At 45.7% G+C, this 26,668-nt stretch overlaps 2 protein-coding genes across 6 annotated transcripts; one reads left to right on the top strand and one right to left on the bottom strand.

Moving 5' to 3' along the window:
- Nucleotides 1-4: 4 nt before the first annotated feature.
- RHOV (ras homolog family member V) lies at nt 5-17,341 on the bottom strand. Of its 4 annotated transcripts, none has more exons than XM_025038908.1 (5): nt 13,342-17,341; nt 2,810-2,850; nt 1,811-2,353; nt 1,560-1,618; nt 5-1,362 (listed from the first exon to the last, which is right to left on the bottom strand). In XM_025038908.1, the coding sequence occupies exons 3-5, from the start codon at nt 2,016-2,018 to the stop codon at nt 919-921; spliced, it is 711 nt and encodes a 236-aa protein (XP_024894676.1). In that variant the 5' UTR covers nt 2,019-2,353; nt 2,810-2,850; nt 13,342-17,341; the 3' UTR covers nt 5-918. The 4 variants fall into 4 exon arrangements, with proteins under 4 accessions (XP_024894676.1, XP_024894677.1, XP_024894678.1 ...); XM_025038909.1 differs by having other exon boundaries at nt 1,811-2,850; nt 13,342-13,454; nt 17,203-17,341; XM_025038910.1 differs by having other exon boundaries at nt 17,203-17,341.
- A 160-nt stretch (nt 17,342-17,501) lies between these two features.
- On the top strand, nt 17,502-26,409 carry VPS18 (VPS18, CORVET/HOPS core subunit). Of its 2 annotated transcripts, XM_006920477.2 has the most exons (5): nt 17,502-17,924; nt 18,986-19,127; nt 21,440-21,531; nt 21,694-23,564; nt 24,297-26,409. In XM_006920477.2, the coding sequence occupies exons 1-5, from the start codon at nt 17,834-17,836 to the stop codon at nt 25,020-25,022; spliced, it is 2,922 nt and encodes a 973-aa protein (XP_006920539.1). In that variant the 5' UTR covers nt 17,502-17,833; the 3' UTR covers nt 25,023-26,409. The 2 variants fall into 2 exon arrangements, with proteins under 2 accessions (XP_006920539.1, XP_015451583.1); XM_015596097.2 differs by lacking the exon at nt 17,502-17,924 and having other exon boundaries at nt 19,015-19,148.
- Nucleotides 26,410-26,668: the final 259 nt, after the last annotated feature.

Genomic DNA, 26,668 nt, shown 5'->3' with positions numbered 1-26,668 from the left:
CAGCTTCAGAAACTTAAGGTTTTATTTGCAGACTCTGCACTGCCCTACCTTCTAGGCTGTGACTTTAAAGAAAGAGGTGACCCCCAGTCCCTTCTTCCTTCAGGCTGTAGTTTGCAGCTCCTCCCCCTCCTCTCACCTGGGCCTTGTCTCTAACCTCCTGCCCCACTCCTGGCCCAGCCAGTTTGGGCAGTGCCTAGGGAGCCCTGAGACCCAGTTCTTCCCAGGGACCAGCCCCGCCCTCCCTGGCCTTGGGGGTTGAGGGCAGCCCAGGTGTCAGCCTTGCTCCTCAGCTGCCCCACTTCTCTGCTCTCCTTCTCTCCACTCTTCCTCCTTCCAGGCCTAGCTCTCTTCTCCGCCTCCTCCTCCCAGCCTGCCTCCTGTTCCAAGGATCCAAATCCTCACTTTATGCTACCTCTCAAACTCTCACTGACTTCCATCTTACCCGGTATATCCAAAACTTCTCTCCAAATCAGGCTGGACTGCTTCCAGCCCTCCAAGATGCCCAGCTATTTTCTAGGCCTTCCCTTATCCCTATGCCAAGGAGGGGATGGGAACCACCACTAAGGGTCCTAATTCAGTCAGGCTGACCTGAGGACCCATAGTAAGAAACGGAATTGGATTCTAAACTGCTTAGAGGTGACTGACACTGTTAGGACTATCCCATGAAAATCAAAGTGCTGGGATTTCTCTGTAAACCTTGACCACAGAAATCTAAATCAGAGCCTTCCCTCCTCCAGGCCCTAAGCTCATCCTGGCATACAAGTGGGCAGTTAGAGGCCTGTGTCTCCACAGTGTTCAGAATGGAACTGAGTCTCATGGGGTGGCTTGGCCTTGCCAGTAGCCCCCTCAAAGGTCCCCTCCCCAGGTTCCAGATGTCTGTGGCTTTATTCCTACTGCTCCCTACTCTGCCATAGCCATTCAAACAAAGCAGAAAAACTTCTTCCAGCGGCAGCGGGAGAGGGTGCGCACCCCTTTGGCGTTCAGTTTCTTCTCCAGGCGGGCTTTGTGCTCGATGGCACTGAGAATGGCTGAGTCAAACACTTCCTTCAAGTTCTTCTGCGTCAAAGCAGAGCACTCGAGGTAGCAGCAGGCCCGGATCTTCTCTGCCAGACCCTGAGCCTGGGGTTGGGGCACGGGGCCCTCCCGGCCCCCCTGGTCCAACTGAATCAGTACATTGACATCATCCCTCAGGTCTGCCTGGGTGCCCACCAGTAGCACTGGCGCCTGGGGGTTGTGAGTGCGGATCTCTGGCAACCATTTCTCTGTGATATTTTGGAAGGAACTGGGCTGCACCACGCTGAAGCAGGCCAGGAAGACATCGGTATCCGGGTAGCAGAGGGAGCGAAGGCGATCAAAGTCTTCCTGGGATGAGAAGGCCACGTCATTAGTGGGATTATTCCCTGTCACAGGGAGCGGGAATTCGCCTGTCACTTGGGGTTGGAGGCCTGAGACCAGTAACCAAGGGCCCAAGGCCTTCTCCATTCTTGATCCATCTGGGGTCTTTCCAGACTCCAGCCCACCTCCCCCTACACCATTAGAGACTGCTCCCAGCTTCTCACCTGTCCCGCCGTGTCCCAGAGCTCAATGCGCACAGGGGCTCCATCCACCAGGACTTGCACTGTAGGGGCGGGGCGGAGGATAGACTGACTTAGGAGGAGTCCTGGGCCCCACCAGGCCTCACCAGCGCCACCTCGAGGCCTGCTCCTGCCTGCCTCGAGGGGAGAGCCGTGCCCTCCCGCCTGCGCGCCAGCCCTAGCCCCCGCGGGCACTCCACTCCCAGCCACGAGGCCGCCGGGGCCGTTGAACGTACCGGAGAAGGTGTCCAGTGCCGTGGGCCGGTAGCGAGCTGGGTACCCATTGCAGGTGTAGCTGACGATGAGGCTGCTCTTGCCCACGGCGCCGTCGCCCACCAGCACGCACTTGATGCCCAGCTCGGGGGGCGCGCTGCCCCGCCGCGGGGGAGGGGTCGGGGCACGGAGCGGGGAAGACTCGGCATCGCTCAGCTCCCGCGGGGGCATGGCCCGCTCCGGGGACAGTCTGGGACCAGGCTCAGCTGCGCTCGGAGAAGCAGGTTCCACTAGCTGCCACTGACTGAGTCCGCCGTGGCGGGGCGCGTCGATCCGCCGCTACCCGTCGGTATATGTGGGGCCCCGCCCACTTATCTGCCCGAACGTCCCTGACCCCGCCCACCCGCCGGCGTCCTCCTGGGACCTCCCCCTACAGCACGCACCCGGCGCTAGTGGCCAGGCCATGTCAAACACCCGGAGCAAGAGAGGCAGGCCGACAAGTGACGCGCAGAGAATGCCACAGGTACAGGGACGAAGAATCGCCAAAATGAGGCAGATCTAGGTATCTTGGCAGAGAAAGATCGAGTATTTGTTGTTAGGAGGAAGAAGCAAGTTGGAAACACATAATGCAGCATGTTCAAATTAAACCTGTGTTCAAATTAAAACAAACTACACATATATTTGTACGAGATAAAGAAATCTGGATAACTTATTGATTAAAGAATGATTTTTAAAATAGATCATGAAGAGGCAGAAGATAAACTCGAGCGTGAACACAAGCACAAAATGTATTGTACTCTCTTCCACGAAAGAGATTCCTTTAGGCTCTGCCTGAAGGCAGGCTTTAAATACTCTTATTGTGCTCCACTAAAGGAACTCGAGAGTTGGAGAAGCTAGCTGGGGAGGATCTTCAAGGACAGTTCTTCATTTGAATATTTTCCAAGTCCCCAAGCCCCTGGTATCATCATCATCATCATCATCATCATCATCATCATCATCAAAAACACATAGTAATTACCTACCTATTTGTTGATGCTGCTCTGGGCTATCAGCTGTCCTTGCCCTAAAAGTTTACAGACTGAGATAAGATATGACAGGTAGTGCTAGAAAGTTCACCAAGAGAGCAAATGTAGAGTAGCTTGATGCTAATTTCATCTTTTTATTGTGGCCACACCAAGTGACACCGGCCCAGAATCCTTTCTCTGAACTCCAAGGCTGTCTTTCATCTCAGCCTATACAAAGATTATTGAAAACATATTATTCATGAATTGTTCAGGGAATGTTGTGAGGGGGAGAGGACAATGAGTATTAAAGAGATAATATGATTTCTCAAACAGTTGGTAATATAAAAATCTATAAATCCAAATCTCTGAATCTCTTGGAAAAAGTCTCAGGTCCCTGATTTTTTTTTCTTTTTAAGTTAAAGTTGAGGACAACTAGAAAGCTGCCGATTTAACCATTAAAATCTTGACTGTGGGGCAATCGTAAGATTATCAGTATCTGCTTCCATATCCCCACGTCTACATCCAACATCCCCTGTGTCCAAACTCTGGGGGTGCTAATCATCCCTAATTAGAGTCCCAAAGACTTCTCGGCCACATCCACATAAGTTTATTCATTCAGCAAATGAAAGAGGCTCCAAAGTGTTGTCTTGCTATTGTATCCCACAGAAGGTCCTGAAAGCTATTTTTTTTTTGTTTGTTTTATTCTGGAAAGGGAGTCAAGAATGGGGATTTGAAAAGACCTGGACATCATGAGACATGTCCCAGTATTCCTGGTCCTTCAGCTCATTAGCTGTGTCACTCTTGAAAAATCACTTGTTCCATCTCAGTGCTATAAAATGACAGGTGAAGCATATTCATTTCTGAAAGCCCTTCTGATGCTAGGCATCTGATTCAGGGAAACTAGGGAAGTTGCCACAGTCAAGGTGTCTGGGTAAAATTACTACACACACATAGGCTCTTTAGTGCTCTTGTCCTTTTACCTAAGTTTTAATAATTGTAGCTGTAAATTTGAGGATAATCCTATTTAATCCTTTCCGCGGGTAGGAGGAGTATAAATAATACACAAATGGGGGGAGGTGTCTGCTGGGCATGGGTAAAAACCTTGACTTGGCCTGAGACAGTTCACTCTTCTCTGGCCTTATGGGTGGGGACACTTTCTGACCTCGGTCCCTCTGTCTGAGCTGGTTTAGGGACAGTCTTGTCAGCAAGAGGGGGAGGGAGGAGACAACCTGGGGAGCTGGTGAGTCACTTATTTCTCAGCTAAGGACTTGCAATTCTGGCTGCTACTGCTGGGAAAGTCCCCTCCTAAGGGTGGGTTGAGTCTTATTTCTGTCAGATTGTCTGTTCTATCTTCCAGCCAGACATTTGCTAAGATTTAAACTTGGCCCTAACATTCTCCTTGGAGAAATGATCAATTCTAGGACCGGGGCAGGAAAAATAAAGATGAGCCTGGAGCATTTTGTAGTATAGAAAGTAAGGAAGTGCTAAAAAACAAACAAAACAAAACAATAGCAAGATGGAGGAATGACAAATGGACTTATGAGCCAACTGAAAGAGCTTCCAAAGGCCAAATCTGTAACGATTTGAGCAACAAAATAAAGTAGTATTGGATCATAGCACAAAGTATAAAATAAATATCCACAAGTCTATTCTCATATAAATGATTGAACACATAATAGACAAATTTCCCATGAAGAATTCCAAATAATGTATGTAAATACTCTGCCCCCAAGAATAAGAGTGTAAACTCCAGCTCTTTAAGTGTGGGTTGTACATAGCGACTTCCCTCCAAAGAGGACAGTATGAAATGGTTAGGGCGGGGATGAGGGGTGGGTGAGAGAATAACTTTACAGTGGAGAATCCTAACACTCCCTCAACGAGGTGATCAAAATTAAGATCAACATTGATAAGTTGATAATAGGTACCCTAGATATGATGTGATGCAATGGCATTTTTACCCTCTAGTCTTCCTCACGAGAACCACGGTCTAATAAGAAAAAACAGTAGTAAAGTTCCAATTGAAAGACATTCTACAAAATGCCTGCCCAGTACTCTTCAAAACTATCCAGGTCATCAAAAACAGGAAAAGTTTGAAAAAGTGCCAGTCAAGAGGAGCCTAAGGAGATATGACAACTGAATATAATGAATGCTGGATGGGTTACTGAAACAGAAAGAGAACGTAAGGTAAAAACTAAGGTATTCTAAATAAAATATGAAATTCAATTAGTAATAATGTATCAGTGCTGGTTTATTATGACAAATGTACTATATAATGTAAGATGTTCATAATGGGGGAACTTGGGTGTGAGGCATATGGGAACTCTCTTATTATCGTCTCAATTTTTCTGTAAATCTAAACTGTTCTAAACAAAGTTTATTAAACGACAACAATCCAAAAAATTAAAACATGGCCCTGACAGTGAATCATGGCAGTAATAACACTTTTTTTCTTTTTTTAAATTTATTTTTTTAAATTCTTTAACGTTACCACATATTTGACCCCTTTTACCCCATCTGCCTCCCCTCCCTGCTACCCTCTGGTAACCGCTAGTCTATTGTCCATGTCCATGAGTCTCTGTTTGTTTGTCCTGTTCGCTTGTTGTTTTTAGGTTTAAATCTCACATATAAGTGATATCATGTGGTTTTGAACTTTTTTTGTCCGGCTTATTACATTTTTGTTTCTAAGATGTCCAACACAGTTGTGCTTGGTTTTAGCCTTGCAAAAGTGCTTTATTTGCCCTGTCTCTTAACAATCCAAGTGAGATCTCTGGGAAGAGAGGGATCAGTATACTCGGGCCCAGAGGAGTTAGAGGACTTGCCCGGAGATCAAAGAAGTTAGTAAGTGGCAGACAGTCCCAGAGTCAGCGATCCATAGGTCCACCTCAGGTGTAGTCAAATTCTTAGGCATTTCTGTTCATTCCTTAACTTATTTAAAATGACTGCATACTTTGGGATACCTACAACCAAACCTCAACTCAACAAGCATAAACCAAAAGAAATCTACCCCTACACCAGCACTAATTTTCCTACTGCTGAAAAGGGGTTAATAAAAGAACGACAGTAGTGAGAGTTTACTTAAAAAGGTCCATGGCGAGGCACTTTGTGAATGAAATGAACCTCATGCAGCCTTTTTCTATTTTCTCTGCATACTCCATTCCAAGGCCCCCAAATCAGGCCTGCTACTCAGAACAAGCCCAGAGACTCAGATGGGCAGGTCAGAAAGCTTTTAAATAACAAAGATTCAAGAAAAGAATTTTATATTTAACACTGAAATTATTTTTTGTTAATCCTATCTCAGTAAAGCTGAAAAAAAAAACCCCCACTTATTTACCAACATACTATTAATAATACTACAATAATTAGACTGCACATTTTTAGAGCTCTCCAATTAATTTGGTCTCCTGAGGTTTTTCTCTACTTGATGTGCTTGTGTCCTGAGAGGGAACTGGCAAACTTAGCAGCATGGAGCTGAGTCAGCCTCTCTGTGCTCCCCTGGAACAGGAGCTCACAGGCCAGCCCTCCAGCCTCCATGGTCTCCACTTTCCATGTCATCCTTCTATCACTAGTCTGAGGCTGCCTCCTGGGCTTCTAATCTGCCCTTCCCCCTTTCCCACACAGCCTTAGCCTCAGCTTCTCACTACCTTTCTTTCCACCTCTTCTCCAGCTGATCCCAACTACTAATGTCCCTCAAACCTCCTTTTCCTGCCCAGACCTTGCATTCCAGCCCTGGCCAGTATCTTTGAAACACCTGTGGGAGCTGCCACCCAAAACGTTCATCTAAAATGACACCCCTCTCCTTTTATTAAATGAACTCGTCTCCTAACTTCCTTATTTCTGACAATGGAAGCACAATTCTCTGAAGCTAATGAACTAGAAGGGGTAGAGCCTGAATAGTCTCCAAATCTGACAATGTCCTTGGACTCTTTCTTTTCCTTCCTCCTCGGTCCTTTCTTTGAAGTAGTACTCGACTCCCCTCTTCCTTTTGGCTTCCTTTGCCACAGCAATCACCTCCTAAAAAATATAACCTCTTACCTGCCTCCCTGATTTTGCTTGTTCATTTCTAGTGCACCCAAGCTTCCTAGAACAACAAATTTATCCTGCCCCTCTTCTCTCATAAACCTACAGTGAATTGCTATCAGCCACAGAGAGAATATGGTCTCTACCTGACATGCCACATCCTCCAGTTAGAGTACCCCACCAGGATGGGATAAGCAGCCACTGAAAATGGTTCTGAAGAGAATTTTCAATGACATGGGAAAATTAAAAGATAACGTTAAATAATACAGATTTATATAAACAGTTTAAGCCCAAGTATTCAAAGAAGGTGTACAATTAGAATAAAAGACAGTCTTACATGAAGGACATGTAGCAAAATGTGAGAATCATTATTACTACTTGGTATGAAGCTTGTTTTGCCTAACATGTAAGGAGCACTACACACATGTTAGCTATTAGTATTATGTTGCCTATCAACATTTTCTCCTTTTTCTACAATGGACATGTTTTTTTTGCAAAGAAAAAAGTTACTAAAATTTAAAAAATATTTGTGTATATTTAGAAAAAAGGATATGCACCAACAGTCAACAATGATTATCTATGAATGGCAGAATTATGGATAGTTTGTTCTCATTTATTTGTTCATTTGTTCTCTGGAAAGTGCTCAGCACACAGCAGTGAACAAAATAGAGCTCTGCCTGACATCGAACCCCTTTCTCTGAACTCACTGTTTCACAAATTATGACACCATGCCATGTTTCCTGTGTGCACACCTCATACTTCGATTAGACTACAAGCAGCTAGAAGATAGGGAAGGTCTTATACAGCTTCGAGCTCTTACTGCCCCAGTGGCATCCCACTATAGGAGCTTATTAACTACTTGTGGAACAAATGTATAAATGAATGGTGAGGTATGGTTTGCCAAATGATGAAAAGACTGATGAGCAGCTCCACTTGCCCTGATGCCACAAGCACTTGTCCAAATGGCCAAACCCTGGGCCCAACCAAATCCTTAACTGACTCTTCCAAAGACTGGGTCCAGTGGCCCAAAGCCTCCTCTTGAATAGAAGCTGGAGCCTGATAGCACTGTTTATTCAAGTCTCTGTGATGATAATGATAATCATGATGAACATCAGCAACTTTATAAAAAGAGGATCCAGTAAATAAGCATTCAATTAACAATATCACTCCAAATTCTCTTCTTGGCTTATATTGCTTATATGAATTCACATTTTATATAGTTGTAATCAGAGATAATATTTAAATTACTTAGCAACTGGTACGGCCTCAGAAAGATGCCAGTCCTGTGCTGATGTAGATTTTTATTTTTATTTTGTTTTATTTTTTTTAAGCATAAAAGCTTTATTAGAAGGGAAAGTACACTTCCAGAAGTGGAAGTGGGCCTGAGCAAGAGAAGAGTGGCTCAAAGGCCTGATGTAGCTTTTTAGAAGACCTTTGGTATGCTTGACATTAACCTTTAGTGGCTGGATCCTGGGGAGGAATGACAGGGAAAGGTACACTCAGAGAAGTAGATATTTTAACAACCGATGTGGCCATACTTGTATGTACCTGCTGCACTTCATCAGTCTGGCTGAATTTGGAATGACTGTGAACCAAGCCAAGAGGACTTGGGAACATCCTGAAAAAAATAGCAGGAATCGGGCTCAGAGGGGAAATAGAGTCTGGTCCATTTGGGAACTAAAAGTAGCTCAGCCTGGCAGAGGAAAGGAGGGGTGAGAATGAGCTGAAAAGAGAGGCAGGAGACAGATCCAGGTGACACCACAACTTCTTTTCCTTTGAGGTTATTTCACTGGGGAACAGCTCAGCCTAGAGCGACCAGGACTAAGGATGCCCTGGGACACAAAACTGTTAGTGCTAAAATCAGGAGGGTTGGTCACCCTAACTAAATCTCTTTTTGCTTGTTAGTAGTTCAAGCCTGCTCTTCAGAAAGACCACTTGAAACTAGAAACAGCAGGATTTTCCAAAACAATATGAAATCAGCACTTAGTTTTTTTGTGAAAGTACTGATATGAAAGGTTCTGGTTTTTGTTCACATTTAAGTTTATGTAGAGCTAGTATTTCTAAGTCCAATTTCTTTCCCCTCCTTCATTTCAAATTACAACTTTGTCAACAAGAGACAAGTTAGCTTGATGGTCCAGAGCATGGGCTGTGGGACAAAGCACCTGGATTGGTATCCAGGTTGTGTCCCTTATGAGCTGTTGTTTTCTCTGGGCCTCAGTTACCTTGTCTGTAAAATAAGATTAAAATAGTACCTACTTGATAGAATGTTGTGATTAGAATAGTGCCAGCACTAGAGAGTACTCTGCAAGAGTGAACTATCATTTTTTCAAATGAAGTCAAGGCCCTGCCTAAAAATGAACAATACAAATTTGCAGAATTCTGTCTTCTGTGACCCAGACAAGGAACACAAAAAGAAATTTATTCAAATCATCATTTTAATATATTGTTATTGTTATTATCTTTATTTTACAGATGAGGAAACTGAGTCTCCCTAGAGGTTAATTGACTTGCCTGAGGCCTCCTGGTTTAGCCAGGATTGTGGAGCCTAGGTCTGTCACTCCAACATTATCCTCTTTTCAGTCCTCCCCTCAAGAATTATGGGCTACAAAGCAGATTATCTATTGTTTTATTATCTTTTGCCTTATAAACACTAATTATCATTCTCACATTAGCTCAGAGATCTTTTTAAAATTTTATGACGTAATCAAATTTATTGAGATATCATTTATGTTTAGGAAGCACCCACTTTAAGTGTATAGTTCAATGAGTATCAACCAGGATGTCCACCTATGTAGTCATCACCACCACAGTCAAGATAAAAAGCATTTCCATCTCCCCTAAAAAGTTCCTTCTTGCACTTTTCCAGTCCATCCTCCACCCCATGTCAGGTCCCAGGCAAACACTGATCAGCTTTCTGTCACTAGAGTATAATTTTTTCCTGTTTTAGAATTTCAAATAAAGAGAATTATGCTCTATGTACTCTTTTTGTGTCATGCTTCTTACACCCAGCATGTCTTTAAGATTCATTCACATTTTGTGTTAGAGAGATTTTTTCTTTTTTTATCACCAAAGAGTATTCCATTGTATGGATATACCACTATTTGTTTATTCTCTTGTGATAAACATTTGACTTGTTTCCAGTTTGGGGCTATTATGAAAAAATTTGCTATAAACATTCCCATACAAATCTTTGTGTGGACAATGTGTTTTCTTTCTCTTGGGTAAATATCCAGGTATGGAATTGCTGGGTCATAAAGTAAGTGCATATTAAATGGCTGTTAATGGTTGCACCATTTTATATTTCCATTAGCAATGAGTTCCAGTAGCTCCATAACCTCACAACATTTGGTATTGGTGGTTTTTTAAAACATTTTGGATTTTATTATTGTTGTTGCTATTGCTTTTAAATACAAAAAACCTCATCATTTTTAAAAGTTTGAAAACAGTTTCTGCAAGAAGCCATTGTGGGTGAGTTTATAGGCAAGTTTATTTCAGACATATGCAGTGTGACATAGTGTACCCATGTAAATGCACATTAACATGTTAAGTCATGCATTCACTCAACAGGCACTTCCCAAGTCCTTACGATGTGTCAGGTCTCATGATCTAAAAAGGTTAGAGGCAGGATGAGGGCTGGTTGTTAGATTTTATTAGGTTTCACATTAATTAGAGAAGGTTCCCTGGCTTAGGCATCTTTTAAAATGTTTCCTAGACTAAGGGACAGGTAAGAAGCATAGTGACTAGCTCTGACGCAGTGCCCTGAAAATCATTATTTTCTGGGCACTGTCTCCAAATGCCTCTAAATAGACTGTGACAAGGGTTTGGCTTTCAGAGAACCATAGAATGTTAGAGATGGTTAGGGGGCTTGGTGACTTGTCTAACAGCATCACCTGGCTGAGTGTGATTCCATATTCTGGAAAGAAGAGGGGCCTGTAGAAACTGCAGGGAGGGTGGTGGTGGGAAAAGCAAAGGCTGGCCTGGGAAGGGCTCCTGGCAGAGGTGGTGCTAGTACAAAGCCTGGACCCTACCAGATGCCATACTCACTAAAAGAACTTTATCAAACTATACTAAATACTAAAACTTTTCATTTTAAGTCCAAATAGTTGCAAAGAATGTCATTTCTAGGATACATTGAATATTGATGCTTAAATAAAATGATTACCTCACTCTTTTAAACTATGCATTGAAATCTAAATACCAAAGCAATCTGATATTCTCCATTATCCTATGGCCATATCACCCTGAACGCACCCAATATCATCTGATATTCTCCATTATCCATTAAAAAAATATGTTGACAAACTCTTCTTTAGCAGTTGGAAATTTTGTTATTCATTTTTTCCCAATGTTTCCAATCTTACTGTAATGTATGTTATGCTTGAAAGTTTTTATTGCTACCTTATCCTAATTATTTATAATTAGTATATACATTTTTTAACATTATAATGTCACATTTCTTATTGTAAGGCTCTAAGTTTATCTTCCACTCACCCTCTCAGGTGGAACTGAATTCATTACCCACTTCTCCACCCCATCATATGTCAGAGGATGTCCCTCTTTCTCAGGGGTCAGGTGGGGTGGGGAGAATCAGTGTCACTTAACTGTCATAGGCTACCATCTCCCCACAGTCAGGGATGCCACTGGTGGCATGATCTATACCAGGCTGGGGGTGGGGGAGGGATGGGAGGGCAAAATTCTCTAAGTCTTACCATTGTTTTCTTTTGAATTATCATTATAATTATTATTTAACTAATCAAAACATAAATATATTATACATTTCGAAAAAATAATTATACATAGAAAGAAATTATATTGGTAATACATTTCTTGATGAGAAACAGAGCTTTTTCTTTTTTGTTTTTATTTTCAATTAGTTCGTATATTTGTGGATACAATACTTGACTAAAACAAAGTTGAGCATCAATTCTCTCCCTATATAATTTTTGTTTTGTGTTGCTGTAAATGTGGAAAAAACCTTGCTTACATAAGTCACTAGATGGGAATGAAAAGAGGTTTGGATAGCAATGTTACTGGAACATTTGACTCCCTTCCAAATTATATGCTAAAAATGTTAGTGATTTTTTTTTTCAGTCAGCTAAAATCTGATTAAGTTCTCAAACTATATGCAAATTAAAGAACTAGAAACCATTTGATGTGCAAAGGACTTGTTACCTGGTCTTTATTCTCTTTGTGGAAACAATAACTTTAATTCCAGTGGTCTCCCTGCAGATTTTTACACCCAGAAACAATGTACCATGGAGTGGGGGGTGTTAGTTTCAACACTCTGGTCAGTAAGTGTACTTTGCTTTTGAAGAGTAGAAGCAGGAAGGTGGAAGGGAATCTGCCCTTGTTCCCAGATACCTTTTCCTACTGGTCACTTTTAGAAAAGACCCAAGGGAAGCTGAGACTCTGGACACTGATTTCCTTAAAACTATTTGGTGCCCTGTGCCCCCTGGGAGAGCCTTCCCAATACCTAAGGAAGAGTGAACCCTAGTTTTGAGGACTACTGACCTGAGGACACTTTTACTTCTCGCCTAGACAAGTGTCTTCCTCCCCTATGCCCAGTAGCTTTTCTGGGGCTGCTGGGCCCACAACCCTAGTATGTGGTGGGGAAGAAAGAGGGCAGGCTGGGTCCACACATGCCTTGGCTGGGGCTTCGACATTTACTCAGTGAGAGAAGAGATGACAGTAAAAGGGAGGGGAGGCTTTTTGAGACTTAGGGTGATTATGTAGGTTTGGAAACTTCTAGAAGGGAACCAAAGAGGAAACAGAAGAGATTTACGATCTCCTGTAAAGAGTTGTGAAGAGATGTTCTGAGTGAGCTGAGGGCCTTCTTTCCTTTGCTGTATTTTAACAGGGGCCAAGAATGTGCCACACCCTGTCCCAGGAGAGGGTGTACTAGCCACCTGTCCTTGCCCTCAGCCAGCTTATGCACAGTCAGCCCAGGGAGGAGGAGAGGGGAAAGAGAGGAAGAAGAGGGAGGATGAGAGAAGAGGAAGAGGAGGAAAGGAGAGAGGAGAGAAAGAGAGAGAGAAAAGTCACTAGGCAATTATAATGCAGGGTGATCATAATGTGGGGTGATCAGCACAGGGGGCTCAGGGAGGACCTAGGAGGGGCCTGATCCTGGCAGGGGTAAAAGTATCAGGGAAGTCAGTCCAGAGGAGGCAAACTCCCACGACTAAATACCCAAGTGTCTGGAGGGGCAGAGTACATTCTAGGAATATCCAATAGATCAGCACTGAGAGATGAGAACAGACCCAGTGGAGTTTAACTGAGGACGAGGCAAAGGACTACTCATTGTAGCTCCATTTAAAAATGTATACATATTACAAAGATTAAAACAAAAATTAAATTTAAAAACAAATTCCTAATTCTCCCATGCATAAGAATTCCAAATGATTTATACTTTACCCTCAAGGAAGTATAAACCCCCGTTCCTTAAATGTGGGTTGTGTGTACTGACTTCCTTCCAAAGAGCACAGTATGGAGAGGGGAAGAGTAACTTTATGGTAGAGAAAGCTGACAAACACTACCTCAGGCAGGTGATCAAGGTCAACATCAAGGGTTGATGTCATGTTGATGGTATGTACCCTTGATATGATGTGATGATAATGGTACTTCACCTTCCCCAAATCCATAATCTCAACTAAGCATGAAAAAAAAAAAGATATCAGACAAATTCCAATAGAGAGCATCCTACAAATCACCTGGCCAGCATTCCTCAAAATTGTCAAGGTTATCAAAAACAACTAAAGTCTCAAAAACTGTCATAGTCAAGAGGGGCTTAAGGAAACATGATAACTAAATAGAAGGTGATATCTTGGATGGGATTCTAGAACAGAAAGAGGACATTAAGTAAAAACTTGGAATTTCCAAGTAAAAACTTGGAAATTTGAATAAAGTATGGACTTTATTACAGTAAATAATAATGTATCAATATTGGTTCACTAATTATAACAAATATACCATACTAATGTAAGATGTTCATAATAAGGGGAACTGGTTGTAAGGTATATGGAAATGCTCTACTACCTTCTCACTTTTTCTGTAAATCTAAAGCCATTCTAAAAGAGTCTATTTTTTAAAAATGAATTACTCACTTACGTCAATTAAATTATTCTTTTTGGTCTACGTCTTCAATCAGTTAACAATTACTAATAATAATTAAGTTATATTGAGCATTTTCTAGGTATATGTACAATGCTTGATTTGCATAATATCCTATAATAAAATGCTATAAGGTAGGTTCTTCTCATTTACAAATGTAGAAACTGAAGCATGAGGAAGCTCATTCATGCAATTGTTTAATAAATATTTATTAGTTACTGACTGTTTCACAGGTGCTGGGTCTCTTCTACTTAATGCCCTGCAGGGGCCTCATGTCCACTGGTGGAGTGAGCTCAATCACGTGACCTTCGCCAGCAGCTCTTCCTCCGCCTGGACAATGATGTCACTTTACCATCTGCCAGGTCTCCCAAGAGTCACCTTGCACTCTTCTGCCACCCTCCCCCCACATCTAACTCGACACTAAGTTCAGTGGGCCCTTCCTTAGAAATGTCTCCCCTGAATCTTCCCAGTCTCCTCTTGCTTTCTTCAGGTTGGGCCCTCACTTCTCTTTTGCTTCTGCCTCAGGTCTCATCTTTTCTGCTGTGAACTCCACCCAAGCCACCGCCCATCTTTCTAGAACCCACATCAGATGATCTCATCCCCAACCAAAGCTTTCCAAGGGCCCATTCAAAGCCTTTCACAATCTGGCCACAGCTGGTCGCATTTCCTCCACTGCCCTACTCCCTAGTGTTCTAGCTTTTTGTCCTCAAACATCACACTGTTTGCAGGCCTTTGCTCTTGGTTTTCTTGAGGCCTGCCTAATGCCTTTCCTTTTCCACCCTTGGAAATCATAATGCACTTCAAGGCCTAGCTCAAATTCACCTGCTTTTATACATCAGTCCTCTCTCTCCCTAGCCCAGCAGTCAGCCTTTACCTGTCTCATGGCAACTACCACATGAGATTCTGAGGGGTAGAAGCTGGTGGATCTGTATCTGCACCTTTGAGTTCCTTAAGGCACCTCTGTATTCCTGTGCTCAGCAATGTTCAGGTTATTCCCCACAATCAGTTTCTGTTATATCAAATCAGAATGCTCACACTTCATAATTAGGTGCCAGTAAGTGGCCAGGACAAGAAAAGCCATAGCAGTTCTGAGGGGGAAGTTATGAAGCAGGGAGGAGGTGGACTTGAGAGTCACTATCAGATTAAAGCAGCATTTAGAGTTTATTGATCACATATTCTATGTTCTGTGTTAGACATTATGCTATAGCAGTGAGCTTTCTCCTAGATTACCTCATTAACTCTTCGACATAGACCTTCTAGGTAAGTATCATTATATTTATTTCTGTAGATAAGGAAACTGAGGCTAAGAGCATCATATGTGCATAGTGTCACAGCTAGTAACTGGGGAGGGATAAGAAGGCTGGTCTCTGGCTCTTATTCCAAAATCCAGCCTAAGGGTTGGGGAATGAGTATGTGGAGGAATACTGCTGTAATCATCTCAACAGGGAGTATGTACTGAGTCTGTAGCAAGCAAGGCCCGCTTAAAGCTCCACTCCATATATCCCAGAAAGCAGTGGAGCCCAAGAGGTAGGCTTTGGGGAAAACGAGGTGGTAGCTGGAAGGACTGTGTCCCTGAGAGGACCACCCCCATGCTGACCAGCTCCATGCAGGAGGTACACTCTGCACAATCCAGACCTGAGGAATCAGCTGGATCCCTCTTCCTTAGCTTGCATTGAGGGAATGGACAGTGTGCTTGGATTTGAATACTGCCTCTTGGTTCACCACTTTCTAGCCACATGACCTTGGACAAATTGCTCCACCATCTTAACTTCAGTTTCTGCTTTTGTAACACGGGGAAAAGAGCAATGACAACTTTATAGCATTAGTGTGCGCATAAAATGAAATAACAGTGAATATGAGGAACTTAGTTTGGTGCTTGGCACATTGTTGGTACTCGGTAGATGTATCCTTTATGATTATTTGACCTTTGGTTGCACCTATTTGTGTTTCCCTAATGCAGACGGCAGGTGATCTGGAGTGGAGCCTTCTGCGCGGAGCAGGAAAGCTCTCTGACTGGGATCACTTTTCCCAGGGCAGAAACCTCTGCCTACAGCCCAGCTCTGGCACATTCCCGGCTCGTCCAAGCCAACCCGGCAGCGCCCCTGGTGGGGAGAGCCGCTCGCGGCCGCAGGTTTCCCGCGGTAGAAGCGAGTTCCCGGCGCGACCGGAAGTTATCTTGGACCCAGTAACCTGTTGCCGCCCCTCTCCTCACCTCCTTGTCCGGGCCACTCCAGACCCAGAGAGCCCTCGGTGGGGGTCATCTTTTGCGCCTTGCCTAGAAGTTTGGCAAGAATAGGGTGACCACACAATGTACTGTGCAAACGTGAAAGCTTTTGAGAGTAAAGGGGTCGCTATTAGTCATTACGCTGGGACTGCTCGTTTAAGCCAGGACCGCGGTGATCCTGGCCAAGAGCCTTCCGCTTTAGCAAAGTAGAATCTATGGGCCCCAGAAAGGAAAGACTTCGTCTAAGAGGGAAGCCCAATCGCAGTCGCACCCGAACCCTCACAGTTCTGCCCCTTAGAACTCCACACCCACCTTCGACGTAATTTGTCCCTTGATCCTGCCAGGTTTGGCAGGTATTTGTTCCCCGCTCCTCCATGCTCTCACAGCGCTATGGCCACGTCCTCGGGTACGCCCCACGAAGGGGGCCTAGAGCCTGGAACAGTGCTTGGCACACACAGTGCACTCACTTGTGGAATGGGTGACTTCTGAACAAATTTATCAATGACTTTTCTGGCATTAATTATAAATTTACTGTTACTGGCCTATCGCCACTGTTGGATTATGACCGTCAAGGATGGTACTATACTAACTTCTGTGACCCCAGCAGCTAGCCCAAGGCTAGGCACAGAGTAAGTGCTCAACATCATTTTGTTGGATGACTCAGTGGAAGTGGCCTGGCATCCCTTAGCTGTGCTTGGTCTTCTCTGCCGCTCCCTCTATCTCCCCCAACACTGAGGAGCCACTATGGAGCAAGTTAGAGGTAAGTTAGGCAAGCACATGGCTTCCCACTCTCTGGGTCACCCAGCTTTGCCAACATCTGGAAGCTGATGGGCCCCTGAATGTGAGAGAAGAAAGGCCAGGACTGCTTGCCTGTGCCATAGAAGATAGGATCAAGACAGCCATTAGACTGAGGACTGGGAGGTACTCTTGGGAACCTAGGGCAGCGAGCAATTCATAAAGGTCTGTCTGAGGGAGGGAAGCCTGGGCATGAAAGTTTCTGGATATCTCAGAGGCTGTGCGGCGCTGGGCAGGTCCTGGAAGGGGGCTAAGAAAGCGGGATTACCTCCTAGTGTCAATTTCCGGAACTGCAGTAGGGTCCTGGAGAGAAAGGCTTGTGTTCAGCGAGGCCAGTCCATCACCCCGCTGGTCTCCAGTTCAGATGCGTGCGGGGTTCCACCTCAAGCAGAAACGCCTCTGCACTGCTGGCTCACGCCCTCAAGCGAGAACTGAGTCTCAGTCCCGCCCCGCCCCCGCCCTGGCCTTGGCCCCGCCCCCTCGCCGCGCCTCCCATTGGCCAGCCCTGCGAATTTCTAAACCAGCGTACGCGAAGTTCTGAGAGGCCGGAAGTTACGTTATAGGCGCGCGTCCAGGGGGTGAGAGTCAGCTGAGCTGCAGGGGCGAGGTTGGAGCTCCTGTGCTCCGCTATAGGCAGTGGGAAATCTCTTGCGGGTGGCAGTGGAGTGCAGGACTTAGCCAGATTTAAGGGGAGGGGTCCCCAGTCTTCTCGCTCTATTAGACGTGAGCGAGAAAAGCTTCAGGATTTTAAAGAGGAGTCAGCGGCGGACTACCAGGATCTGTCAGATCCCAGTAGAGGCTGGAGAGTCGCAGGTTCCAATCCGGGGCGACAGGGATCCCTGAGGGGAGCCCTGTTGTAATCTTTAGGCCCGCGACGGAGAGTCCAGAGGCTGGGCACCATGGCGTCCATCCTGGATGAATATGAGGACTCCTTGTCCCGTTCGGCCGTCTTGCAGCCCGGCTGCCCCAGTGTGGGCATTCCCCACTCGGGTAAGGGAAGGGAGAGCACCGCTATCCCCCTCGGCTTTCCTGGCACCTGCGCGGGTGGAGTGGGGAGGGTGGCTTCAATAGGTCTAGTTCACTTCATGGACGTGCAGTTTGGGTGTAGGCCCCTGATTCTCGTCAGGCTCTCCTGGCCCCCAGCTGGTGGATGGTCGAAGTTTGAAAGAGCCCCAAGAGCAGCCGCGTTATCTAGGCCTTGCCACTAGGGTCTTTCTAAGAGGGAACTGAGACCCAGATAAGGAAGTGACTTGCCTACAGGGCCACAGTTGGGAGAACTGAGAATAGGCTTCAGGCTTCACCTGATTCTGTGCTTTTCCCACCAGGCTCCTTCTGGAAGTGAAAGGAAGAGAGTGGGCAAAGAAACTGGAGAAAGAGGAAAGTTATAGGGGAAGGAGGGATAGTCCTAAAGGGAACTTTGTCACTGAACAAGGAAAAATAAAGTATTTCAGGCCTTTGCTAGAGCTGGGTGCAGCCTGGCATTGAGGGGAAATTTTTGTAGAAAGTAGTACAGAGTTGGCAGAGGGGTCTGAAGTCCTGGGGCGTTTTGAGCAATGGTAAGGGAATGAGAGTAAAGGCTAGAGAGAAAGCAGCTTCAGTTTGTTAACCTACTGATTGAAATGGTTTTCCAAGACTCCCTCTGCCCTCATTCTTTTGGAGACACATAGAGCATTACTGCATGGGTAGGGAGGAGGGGAGAGAGTGGAACTAGATGGCTTTAGTTGAGCTGGGATTACTGAGCCAAAGGTTGATAAGGGAAACGCTCAGCCCTTTTCCCCATTACCACTGGGAGCAGGTACATCATGGCATAACAGCATTCCAAGGGCCCAAAGAATCAACCCCTTACTGCTTTCAGAAGTGTGGGAAGAGCCCAGGACCCCTAATGTAGAGGTGATTAACAAACTACTTGACATACTGATAGTAAACTGTTTGTTAACCAAGGTCCTGGGGTAGGAATATGTTGAGAAAGTGGAGAGCACTTTTTTGTTCCCTCTCCTTGCCCTTCCTCTGTCTCTTCCATAGCTAACCTTTTCTTTGCTCCTCACCTGTAGGATATGTGAATGCCCAGCTAGAGAAGGAAGTGCCCATCTTCACGAAGCAGCGCATTGACTTTACCCCTTCCGAGCGTATCACAAGTCTTGTTGTCTCCTGCAATCAGCTCTGCATGAGCCTGGGCAAAGATACACTGCTCCGGTAAATGAGGATCCAAAAAATGTAGGAGTAGAGAGTGGAATGGTGGTATTTTAAAACTATTAACTGACTTACGCTTTTCTACCCCTCTGGGCAGGTGAAACAGTGGATTTGGAATTTTTAAGAAATGTCCTTCTCGAAGAACCAATGTAACGTAGTAGTTAAGAATCAGATAGACCTGGATTTAGATCCCAGCTCTCCCACTTACCAGCTTTGGAGCAAGTCATCTAGTCTCTCTAAATGTGTCCCTTCGTCTGTTAAAGATAGTACCAGCCCACATGTTAGTCACATGGATGAGTGGAATTGTCTAGAGTCCGGAAGTAAATCTACTCTAAATGGAAATAATATATCTTAATAAAACTGAAAGTAAAAACATAAATAAATAGAAATAATGTATGACAAAGGTGTTAGCAAAACTGTGTATCTATTCGAGATAACCATTTGGAATAAAACAGCTAAGCCTCTATCACAAAAATGAATTCTAGGAGGAATAATTATTTAAATATAAAACATAAACAATGTGAATATTAAAAGAATATTTAATAAATTTCTATGTTCTTGGGCTGAAGGAAGACCTTTTTACTTTAGTTAGAAAATTCAGATGTCACAAGGAAAAAGATAGATGTATTGGACTACATAGTAATTGTTGTGACAAAATAAAAACAAAAAAGCATATAAATCACATTAAGACGAGATGAGAGAATGTTTTTCCACATGACTAACAACATATCCTACTTTCTTAAAAAGTCTTTACAAATTAATAAGACAATTTAGAAAAGAGAAGGCAAAGAATGTGAACAAGCAGTTCACAGAAGAGGAACTCTAAATTTCCACTGAACATCTGAAAATATTTTTAACCTCTGAGAAATGCAAATTAAAATAACAGATGCCATTTTTTAAAAACCTATCAGATTGGCAAAAATTAAAAACAATAATATGTGATGCTGGTGAAGATACGTGGAAATGGACTCTCATACATTGCTGGTGAGAGTATAAATTGCCACCTTTTGGAAAAAATCTGGCAATGTCTATTAAAATTTAAAATATATATAACTGAAAAAGGTGAAGGGATGAGAATTACAAATTGGTAGTTACAAAATAGTCAAGGGAATATAAAGTACAGCATAGGGAATATAGTCAATAATATTTTAATAACTATATATAGTGCCAGGTGGGTACTAGAGTAATTGGGGAGATTACTTTGTAAATTACATAAATGTTTAACCACGATGCTGTTTAACCACACCTGAAACTAATATAAAATAATATTGAATGTCAACTATAATTGAAAATAAATAAGAAAACAAAACAAAAAATATATATATAACTTTGATCCAGCAATCCTATTTTGGGGAATACATAACCATAGAAAGAAAAGTCCATTTTTGCAAGGGTATCTATACAAGGATATTGATTGCAGCATTATTTGTAGTAGGAAATACTAGACCCTAGCTGAATGCCCATCAATGGGAAAATGATTAAATTATCATTCAGCCATAAAAGGGAATCTTATTCAGTTATTAAAATAATGAGAGCTGATTCTGTTGACCCAGTGGAATATTCATGAAATATTAAGAATTATGTAGACCTGGATTAGCAAACTACTCGACATTGATATTAAAAACCCGAGAAAAGCAACTTATAAATTAATATACACACACGTACACAATGTGAAGGCGTTGTAAAAAGTGACAAAACAACACTATTTATGTTATGAACATGGAGAAAGATTTTAACATCAGTTTTCCATTGGGATTGACAGGGGTTTGAGAAGAAAATCATTAACTTTTTCTTTATACATCTTTGCATTGATTTGTTTAGGTAGAATGAGCATAATAATTTGAAAATAATTTAATAAAGGAAATATAGTTTAAACAGGAGCATCCCTCAAAGTTATTGTGAAGATTAATCGATATCATACTAGATTGAGCTCTTGGCATGGTGCTTGATACATAGGAAGTGCTCAGTAACCATTAGCAACTATTTGTTGTTCATTTTTTTACCCCAGCAATCTGTGATACCCCCGCCCATCTTTCCAGATGCTCTAGAAATCTGTTGAGCAGAGGGAAAAGACTTTTATGTTTACTGATTTCTCAAAATGAGGTGGAAGAATTCTCAGAGCTGAGAGTTCTTAAGTAGGACCCTGTATGTGTTTCAGAGTTCTCTTGGGATTATACTGGAGTTTTATGTGTATACATAGATTTCAGGGAAGAAAGGCTGTGGCTTTCATCAAATTATAAAGAGTTCTGTGATTTGAAAAAAAAAAAAAAGATTTGCTCTTCTCTGGAGTGATGTTGTGATTCTTGTCCTGACAGCATCGACTTGGGCAAGGCAAATGAACCCAACCAAGTGGAGCTGGGACGCAAGGATGATACCAAAGTTCACAAGATGTTCCTGGACCATACTGGTAAGTGATGCTGGAGGTCTAGGGTGGAGGGTGGGGGGTGGGGTAGGGCTGAGGTTAAGTCATTGCCTGGGTAGGTGGAATCTGAGGGTGGTAGGGGCAAGGAGGAGGCTGAGGGTGGGAATGGCAACATCCTTTAGGGTGCCATGCTCTCCCCCACTCCAGGTTCTCACCTGCTGATTGCTCTGAGCAGCACTGAGGTCCTCTACGTGAACCGTAATGGACAGAAAGTACGGCCATTGGCACGCTGGAAGGGGCAGCTGGTGGAGAGTGTAGGCTGGAACAAGGCACTGGGCACTGAGAGCAGCACAGGCCCCATCCTGGTTGGTACTGCCCAAGGCCAGATCTTAGAAGCAGAGCTCTCAGCCAGTGAGGGGGGCCTTTTTGGCCCTGCCCCGGATCTCTACTTCCGTCCATTGTATGTGCTAAATGAAGAAGGAGGTCCAGCACCTGTTTGTTCCCTGGAGGCTGAGAGGGGCCCTGATGGGCGCATCTTTGTTATCGCCACTACTCGGCAGCGCCTCTTCCAGTTCATAGGACGAGCAGCAGAGGGAGCTGAGGCCCAGGGCTTCTTAGGGCTCTTTGCTGTCTACACTGACCACCCACCCCCATTCCGTGAGTTCCCCAGCAGTCTGGGCTACAGTGAATTGGCCTTCTATACCCCCAAATTGCGCTCTGCTCCACGGGCCTTCGCCTGGATGATGGGTGATGGGGTGTTATATGGAGCATTGGATAACGGGCGTCCTGACTCCCTGCTGAGTGAAGAGCATGTCTGGGAGTACCCAGAAGGGGTAGGTCCTGGGGCCAGCCCACCCCTGGCCATTGTCCTGACCCAGTTCCACTTCTTGCTGCTGCTGGCGGACCGAGTGGAGGCGGTGTGCACTCTGACTGGGCAGGTGGTGCTGCGGGATCACTTCCTGGAGAAGTTTGGGCCACTGAAACACATGGTGAAGGACTCCTCCACGGGCCACCTGTGGGCCTACACCGAGCGGGCTGTCTTCCGCTACCATGTGCAACGGGAAGCCCGGGATGTCTGGCGCACCTATCTAGACATGAACCGCTTCGACCTGGCCAAAGAGTATTGTCGAGAGCGGCCCGACTGCCTAGACACAGTCCTGGTCCGAGAGGCGGATTTCTGCTTTCGCCAGCGTCGTTACCTGGAGAGCGCCCGCTGCTATGCCCTGACCCAGAGCTACTTTGAGGAGATTGCCCTCAAGTTCTTGGAGGCCCGACAGGAGGAAGCTCTGGCTGAGTTCCTGCAGCGGAAACTGGCCAGTTTGAAGCCAGCTGAGCGTACCCAGGCCACGCTGCTGACCACCTGGCTGACGGAGCTCTACCTGAGCCGACTCGGGGCTCTGCAGGGTGACCCAGAGGCCCTGAACCTCTACCGGGAAACACGGGAGCGTTTCCGTACCTTCCTCAGCAGCCCCCGACATAAGGAGTGGCTCTTTGCCAGCCGGGCCTCCATCCATGAGCTACTTGCCAGTCATGGGGACACAGAACACATGGTGTACTTTGCTGTGATCATGCAGGACTATGAGCGGGTGGTGGCATACCACTGCCAGCATGAGGCCTACGAAGAGGCCTTGGCCGTGCTTGCCCGCCACCGGGACCCCCAGCTCTTCTATAAGTTTTCACCCATCCTCATCCGTCACATCCCCCGCCAGCTGGTGGACGCCTGGATTGAGCTGGGCAGCCGGCTGGACGCTCGGCAGCTTATTCCTGCCCTGGTGAACTATAGCCAGGGTGGCGAGGCCCAGCAGGTGAGCCAGGCCATCCGCTACATGGAGTTCTGCGTGAATGTGCTGGGCGAGACTGAACAGGCCATTCACAATTACCTGCTGTCACTTTATGCCCGAGGCCAGCCAGCCTCACTACTGGCCTACCTTGAGCAGGCCGGGGCCAGCCCGCACCGAGTGCATTATGACCTGAAGTATGCACTGCGGCTCTGCGCTGAGCATGGCCACCACCGTGCTTGTGTCCATGTCTACAAGGTCCTGGAGCTGTATGAGGAGGCTGTAGACCTGGCCCTGCAGGTGAGCCAATGAGTCTTGACCCCATCTAGGAAAGGGGCCTGGAGAGCAATAGCTTCAGAAGCTGAAGGGTTGGGAGGAGTGTGTGGCTGTGGCTAAGGGGTGCTGGCTTTCCTTGCAGAGAGGTGCTATAGTCTAGAGGTTAAAAACAAAACACATACTCTGAAGTCACGATTTGAATTCCGATTCTGCCACTTGCTAGTTTCTGAATCTCTGTGTGCCCCCAGATTATTCAGCTGGAAAATGGGGGTAATATTGTACTTCTCTCTTAGGGTTGATTAAAGTACTGTATATGAAAAGCACCCAGGATAGTGCCTGGTGCTTAGGTAAGTTCTACATACATACTGTCACAGTTGTAGAAGGGGAAGATGCTGAGTGGCATTTCTCAAATCATGAATTATCACCTTAAGGACTTACTGAATCAGAATGCCCGAGGGCAGGACCCAAAAATCTGTATTTTGATTATGTTCCCCAGGTGATTTTTAAATTCACTAATTTTGAAGCCCCGCAATCATAAGTTGCTTTTACATAGCTGTGACAGGGACAGCCCATCACTGACACAGATAACTATTCCAGGCCCCAGAAATCCTGCCTTGCATGCTGCCAGGAATGCTGGGAATCCTACCTTGAGGCCTTTCCTCAGGCCCAGGGTCTCCCTGGGCATCTGTCTCTCCCAGGATCTCTGTCCTGAGTCAGGGAGGAGTCTTGACCTTAACACTCACGGTCTCTCCACAGGTGGATGTGGACCTGGCCAAGCAGTGTGCTGACTTACCTGAGGAAGATGAGGAATTGCGCAAGAAGCTATGGCTGAAGATCGCACGGCACGTAGTGCAGGAGGAAGAAGATGTGCAGACAGCCATGGCCTGCCTGGCCAGCTGCCCCCTGCTCAAGATTGAGGATGTGCTGCCCTTCTTTCCTGACTTCGTTACCATTGACCACTTTAAGGAGGCTATCTGCAGCTCCCTGAAGGCCTACAACCACCACATCCAGGAGCTACAGCGGGAAATGGAAGAGGCCACAGCCAGTGCCCAGCGCATCCGGCGAGACCTACAGGAGCTGCGGGGCCGCTATGGTACTGTGGAGCCCCAGGACAAATGTGCCACCTGTGACTTCCCCCTGCTCAACCGCCCCTTTTACCTCTTCCTCTGTGGCCACATGTTCCATGCTGACTGCCTGCTGCAGGCCGTGCGGCCTGGCCTGCCAGCCTATAAACAGGCCCGGTTGGAGGAGCTGCAGCGAAAGCTGGGGGCTGCTCCACCCCCTACCAAGGGCTCTGCTCGAGCAAAGGAGGCTGAGGGCGGGGCTGCCGCTGCGGGGCCCAGCCGGGAACAGCTCAAAGCTGACCTAGACGAACTGGTGGCTGCTGAGTGCGTGTACTGTGGGGAGCTGATGATCCGCTCAATTGACCGGCCATTCATCGACCCCCAGCGCTATGAAGAAGAGCACCTCAGTTGGCTGTAGGAGGTGTCACCCCGATGGGTGGGCAGGCAGTTGGGAGTAGCTACTTGCTTCTTCTTGGGAAGGCCACACTAGTGTGTGCTCAGTCACCTGGAGACTGCAGGGCTATGACTGTGTTGAGAGGAGTAGAATTATAGCTGTGTAGCTGTCACCCACGAGGTGTCAACTCTGAGTGCACCTGCTGGCAGCCCATGTTGTTCTTCAGAGTTGTCTTAGAGCTGCTATTATGCCTGGCCATCAGCCTGCCTCCCAGAAGAGGGCCTTAGCCTGGAGAGGTCACAATTCTGACCGAATTCCTCTCTTCCCCTGTGCATTTAACAGCTCATTTTTCCTTTTCACTCTCTGTATATATCCAATTCACCTACTAGAGTGAGAGTTCCATTCTTCCTTTTCATTCTGTGCCTCTTCTCTCCCAGGTTCCAGAAGTGAAAAGACAGCCCTTCCAAATCCTAGGCATTTGGGGTGGTGCTGAAGGTGGGTGTGCTCTTGGGCACACTGTCTAGGGCTCCTTATGACGGGTGCCCTGGGCAGAGGGCTTCATAGAACAGTGAGAACTGATGGGGTGCAGAGCATTAAACTGTTCACACTGCAGTGGTGGCTCTGGGAGTTGATGGCTTTGTGTTGATGCTAGGCTGAGTGGTGTGTGAGTGATCTCCAGGAGGGGGTGGGGATTGCCAGGGCCCTGCATGCTTTCAAACCTTGGCCCTTGCTCCTTCACCTGAATGTGTGACAGGATGATTTTGCCATTTTCTGCTCCCTTGTCGCCCTACTCTATCCTCTCTGACTTGAAGGTTTCAGTTGGAAATTATCACCAACCATCCTGTCTTGGAGCAGGGACTGTTCTTCCCTTTGGCCAGCAGGTGGTGCTGCTCCCCACATAATCCTTCACACTCAGGCAGGTGGAGGCACTGATTTCTCAAGTCATTTTTTCCATTAGTATTTCCTCAGCCTGTTCCTCCCTATTTGTCCCAAGAATTTTCTGGGAGCCTCCACTGCATAACCATAATCTAAGCCCTTCATTCTTCCTCCTTCCACCAGCCCTTACACAGGCTGGATTGTGCTTGCCTTTCTCTTTGCCAGCCTGGATCCCTGCTTTTCCAGGTTCTGCCCAGCTTTGATACTGCCCTACCACTGTCTGGCATTTAACCATAATATTGAGGTCCAACATGGAGGTGAAACTGCCACTGCCACCATCTATGGCATTTGGAAGAAATTTTTTTTTTTCTGTCTAGCTCCTGTGACCTGCTCCTTCCTCCAAATTATACTTCTGGGGCCTTCCTGTGACATCAGCTGAGCACCCTTTGCTCCATTGACTGGTGTTCACAGTCCACTGCCTGGCCCTATGGGTGTGGTCTATCAGCTGCCAGACTGAAATAAAATAACAAGTGAACGTTCCTGGAATCAGGTTGGGGTTCTAGCACCTAGCTGGTGACTGCAGTCTTTTTTCTCTCTTCAGTGGCCAAATCTTCTTTCAAGACTTATCTCCTGCAGTCCTGGTGGAATCTTGCCCTGTTGAGTTCCCCAACTAATAGAACAACAACAGGGTCTCTTCAGCGTCTCTGCCAACTTAGAGGGCTGGAAGCTGCTGATCTTCGATGAGCCTCAGACTCCCTATCTTCCCCCAGAAGCAAGAGTGGGAGTAAATGTGT

The sequence above is a fragment of the Pteropus alecto genome, unplaced genomic scaffold (genome assembly GCF_000325575.1).
Source record: "Pteropus alecto unplaced genomic scaffold, ASM32557v1 scaffold86, whole genome shotgun sequence".
NCBI classification, from domain to species: Eukaryota; Metazoa; Chordata; class Mammalia; order Chiroptera; family Pteropodidae; genus Pteropus; species Pteropus alecto.
Note: the sequence above shows the minus strand (reverse complement) of the source record. Positions and strands in the feature narration are given on the sequence as shown.

Excerpts from the sequence above, each read along its gene's own strand:
- RHOV (XM_025038908.1), bottom strand. The coding sequence starts at position 2,018 with ATGCCCCCGCGGGAGCTGAGCGATGCCGAGTCTTCCCCGCTCCGTGCC. Across the intron at positions 1,619-1,810 it reads GGCACTGGACACCTTCTCCG|TGCAAGTCCTGGTGGATGGA; the intron begins GTACGTTCAACG and ends CCGCCCCTACAG. Across the intron at positions 1,363-1,559 it reads TCTGGGACACGGCGGGACAG|GAAGACTTTGATCGCCTTCG; the intron begins GTGAGAAGCTGG and ends TTCTCATCCCAG.
- VPS18 (XM_006920477.2), top strand. The coding sequence starts at position 17,834 with ATGGCGTCCATCCTGGATGAATATGAGGACTCCTTGTCCCGTTCGGCC. Across the intron at positions 17,925-18,985 it reads TGTGGGCATTCCCCACTCGG|GATATGTGAATGCCCAGCTA; the intron begins GTAAGGGAAGGG and ends CCTCACCTGTAG. Across the intron at positions 23,565-24,296 it reads CTGTAGACCTGGCCCTGCAG|GTGGATGTGGACCTGGCCAA; the intron begins GTGAGCCAATGA and ends GTCTCTCCACAG.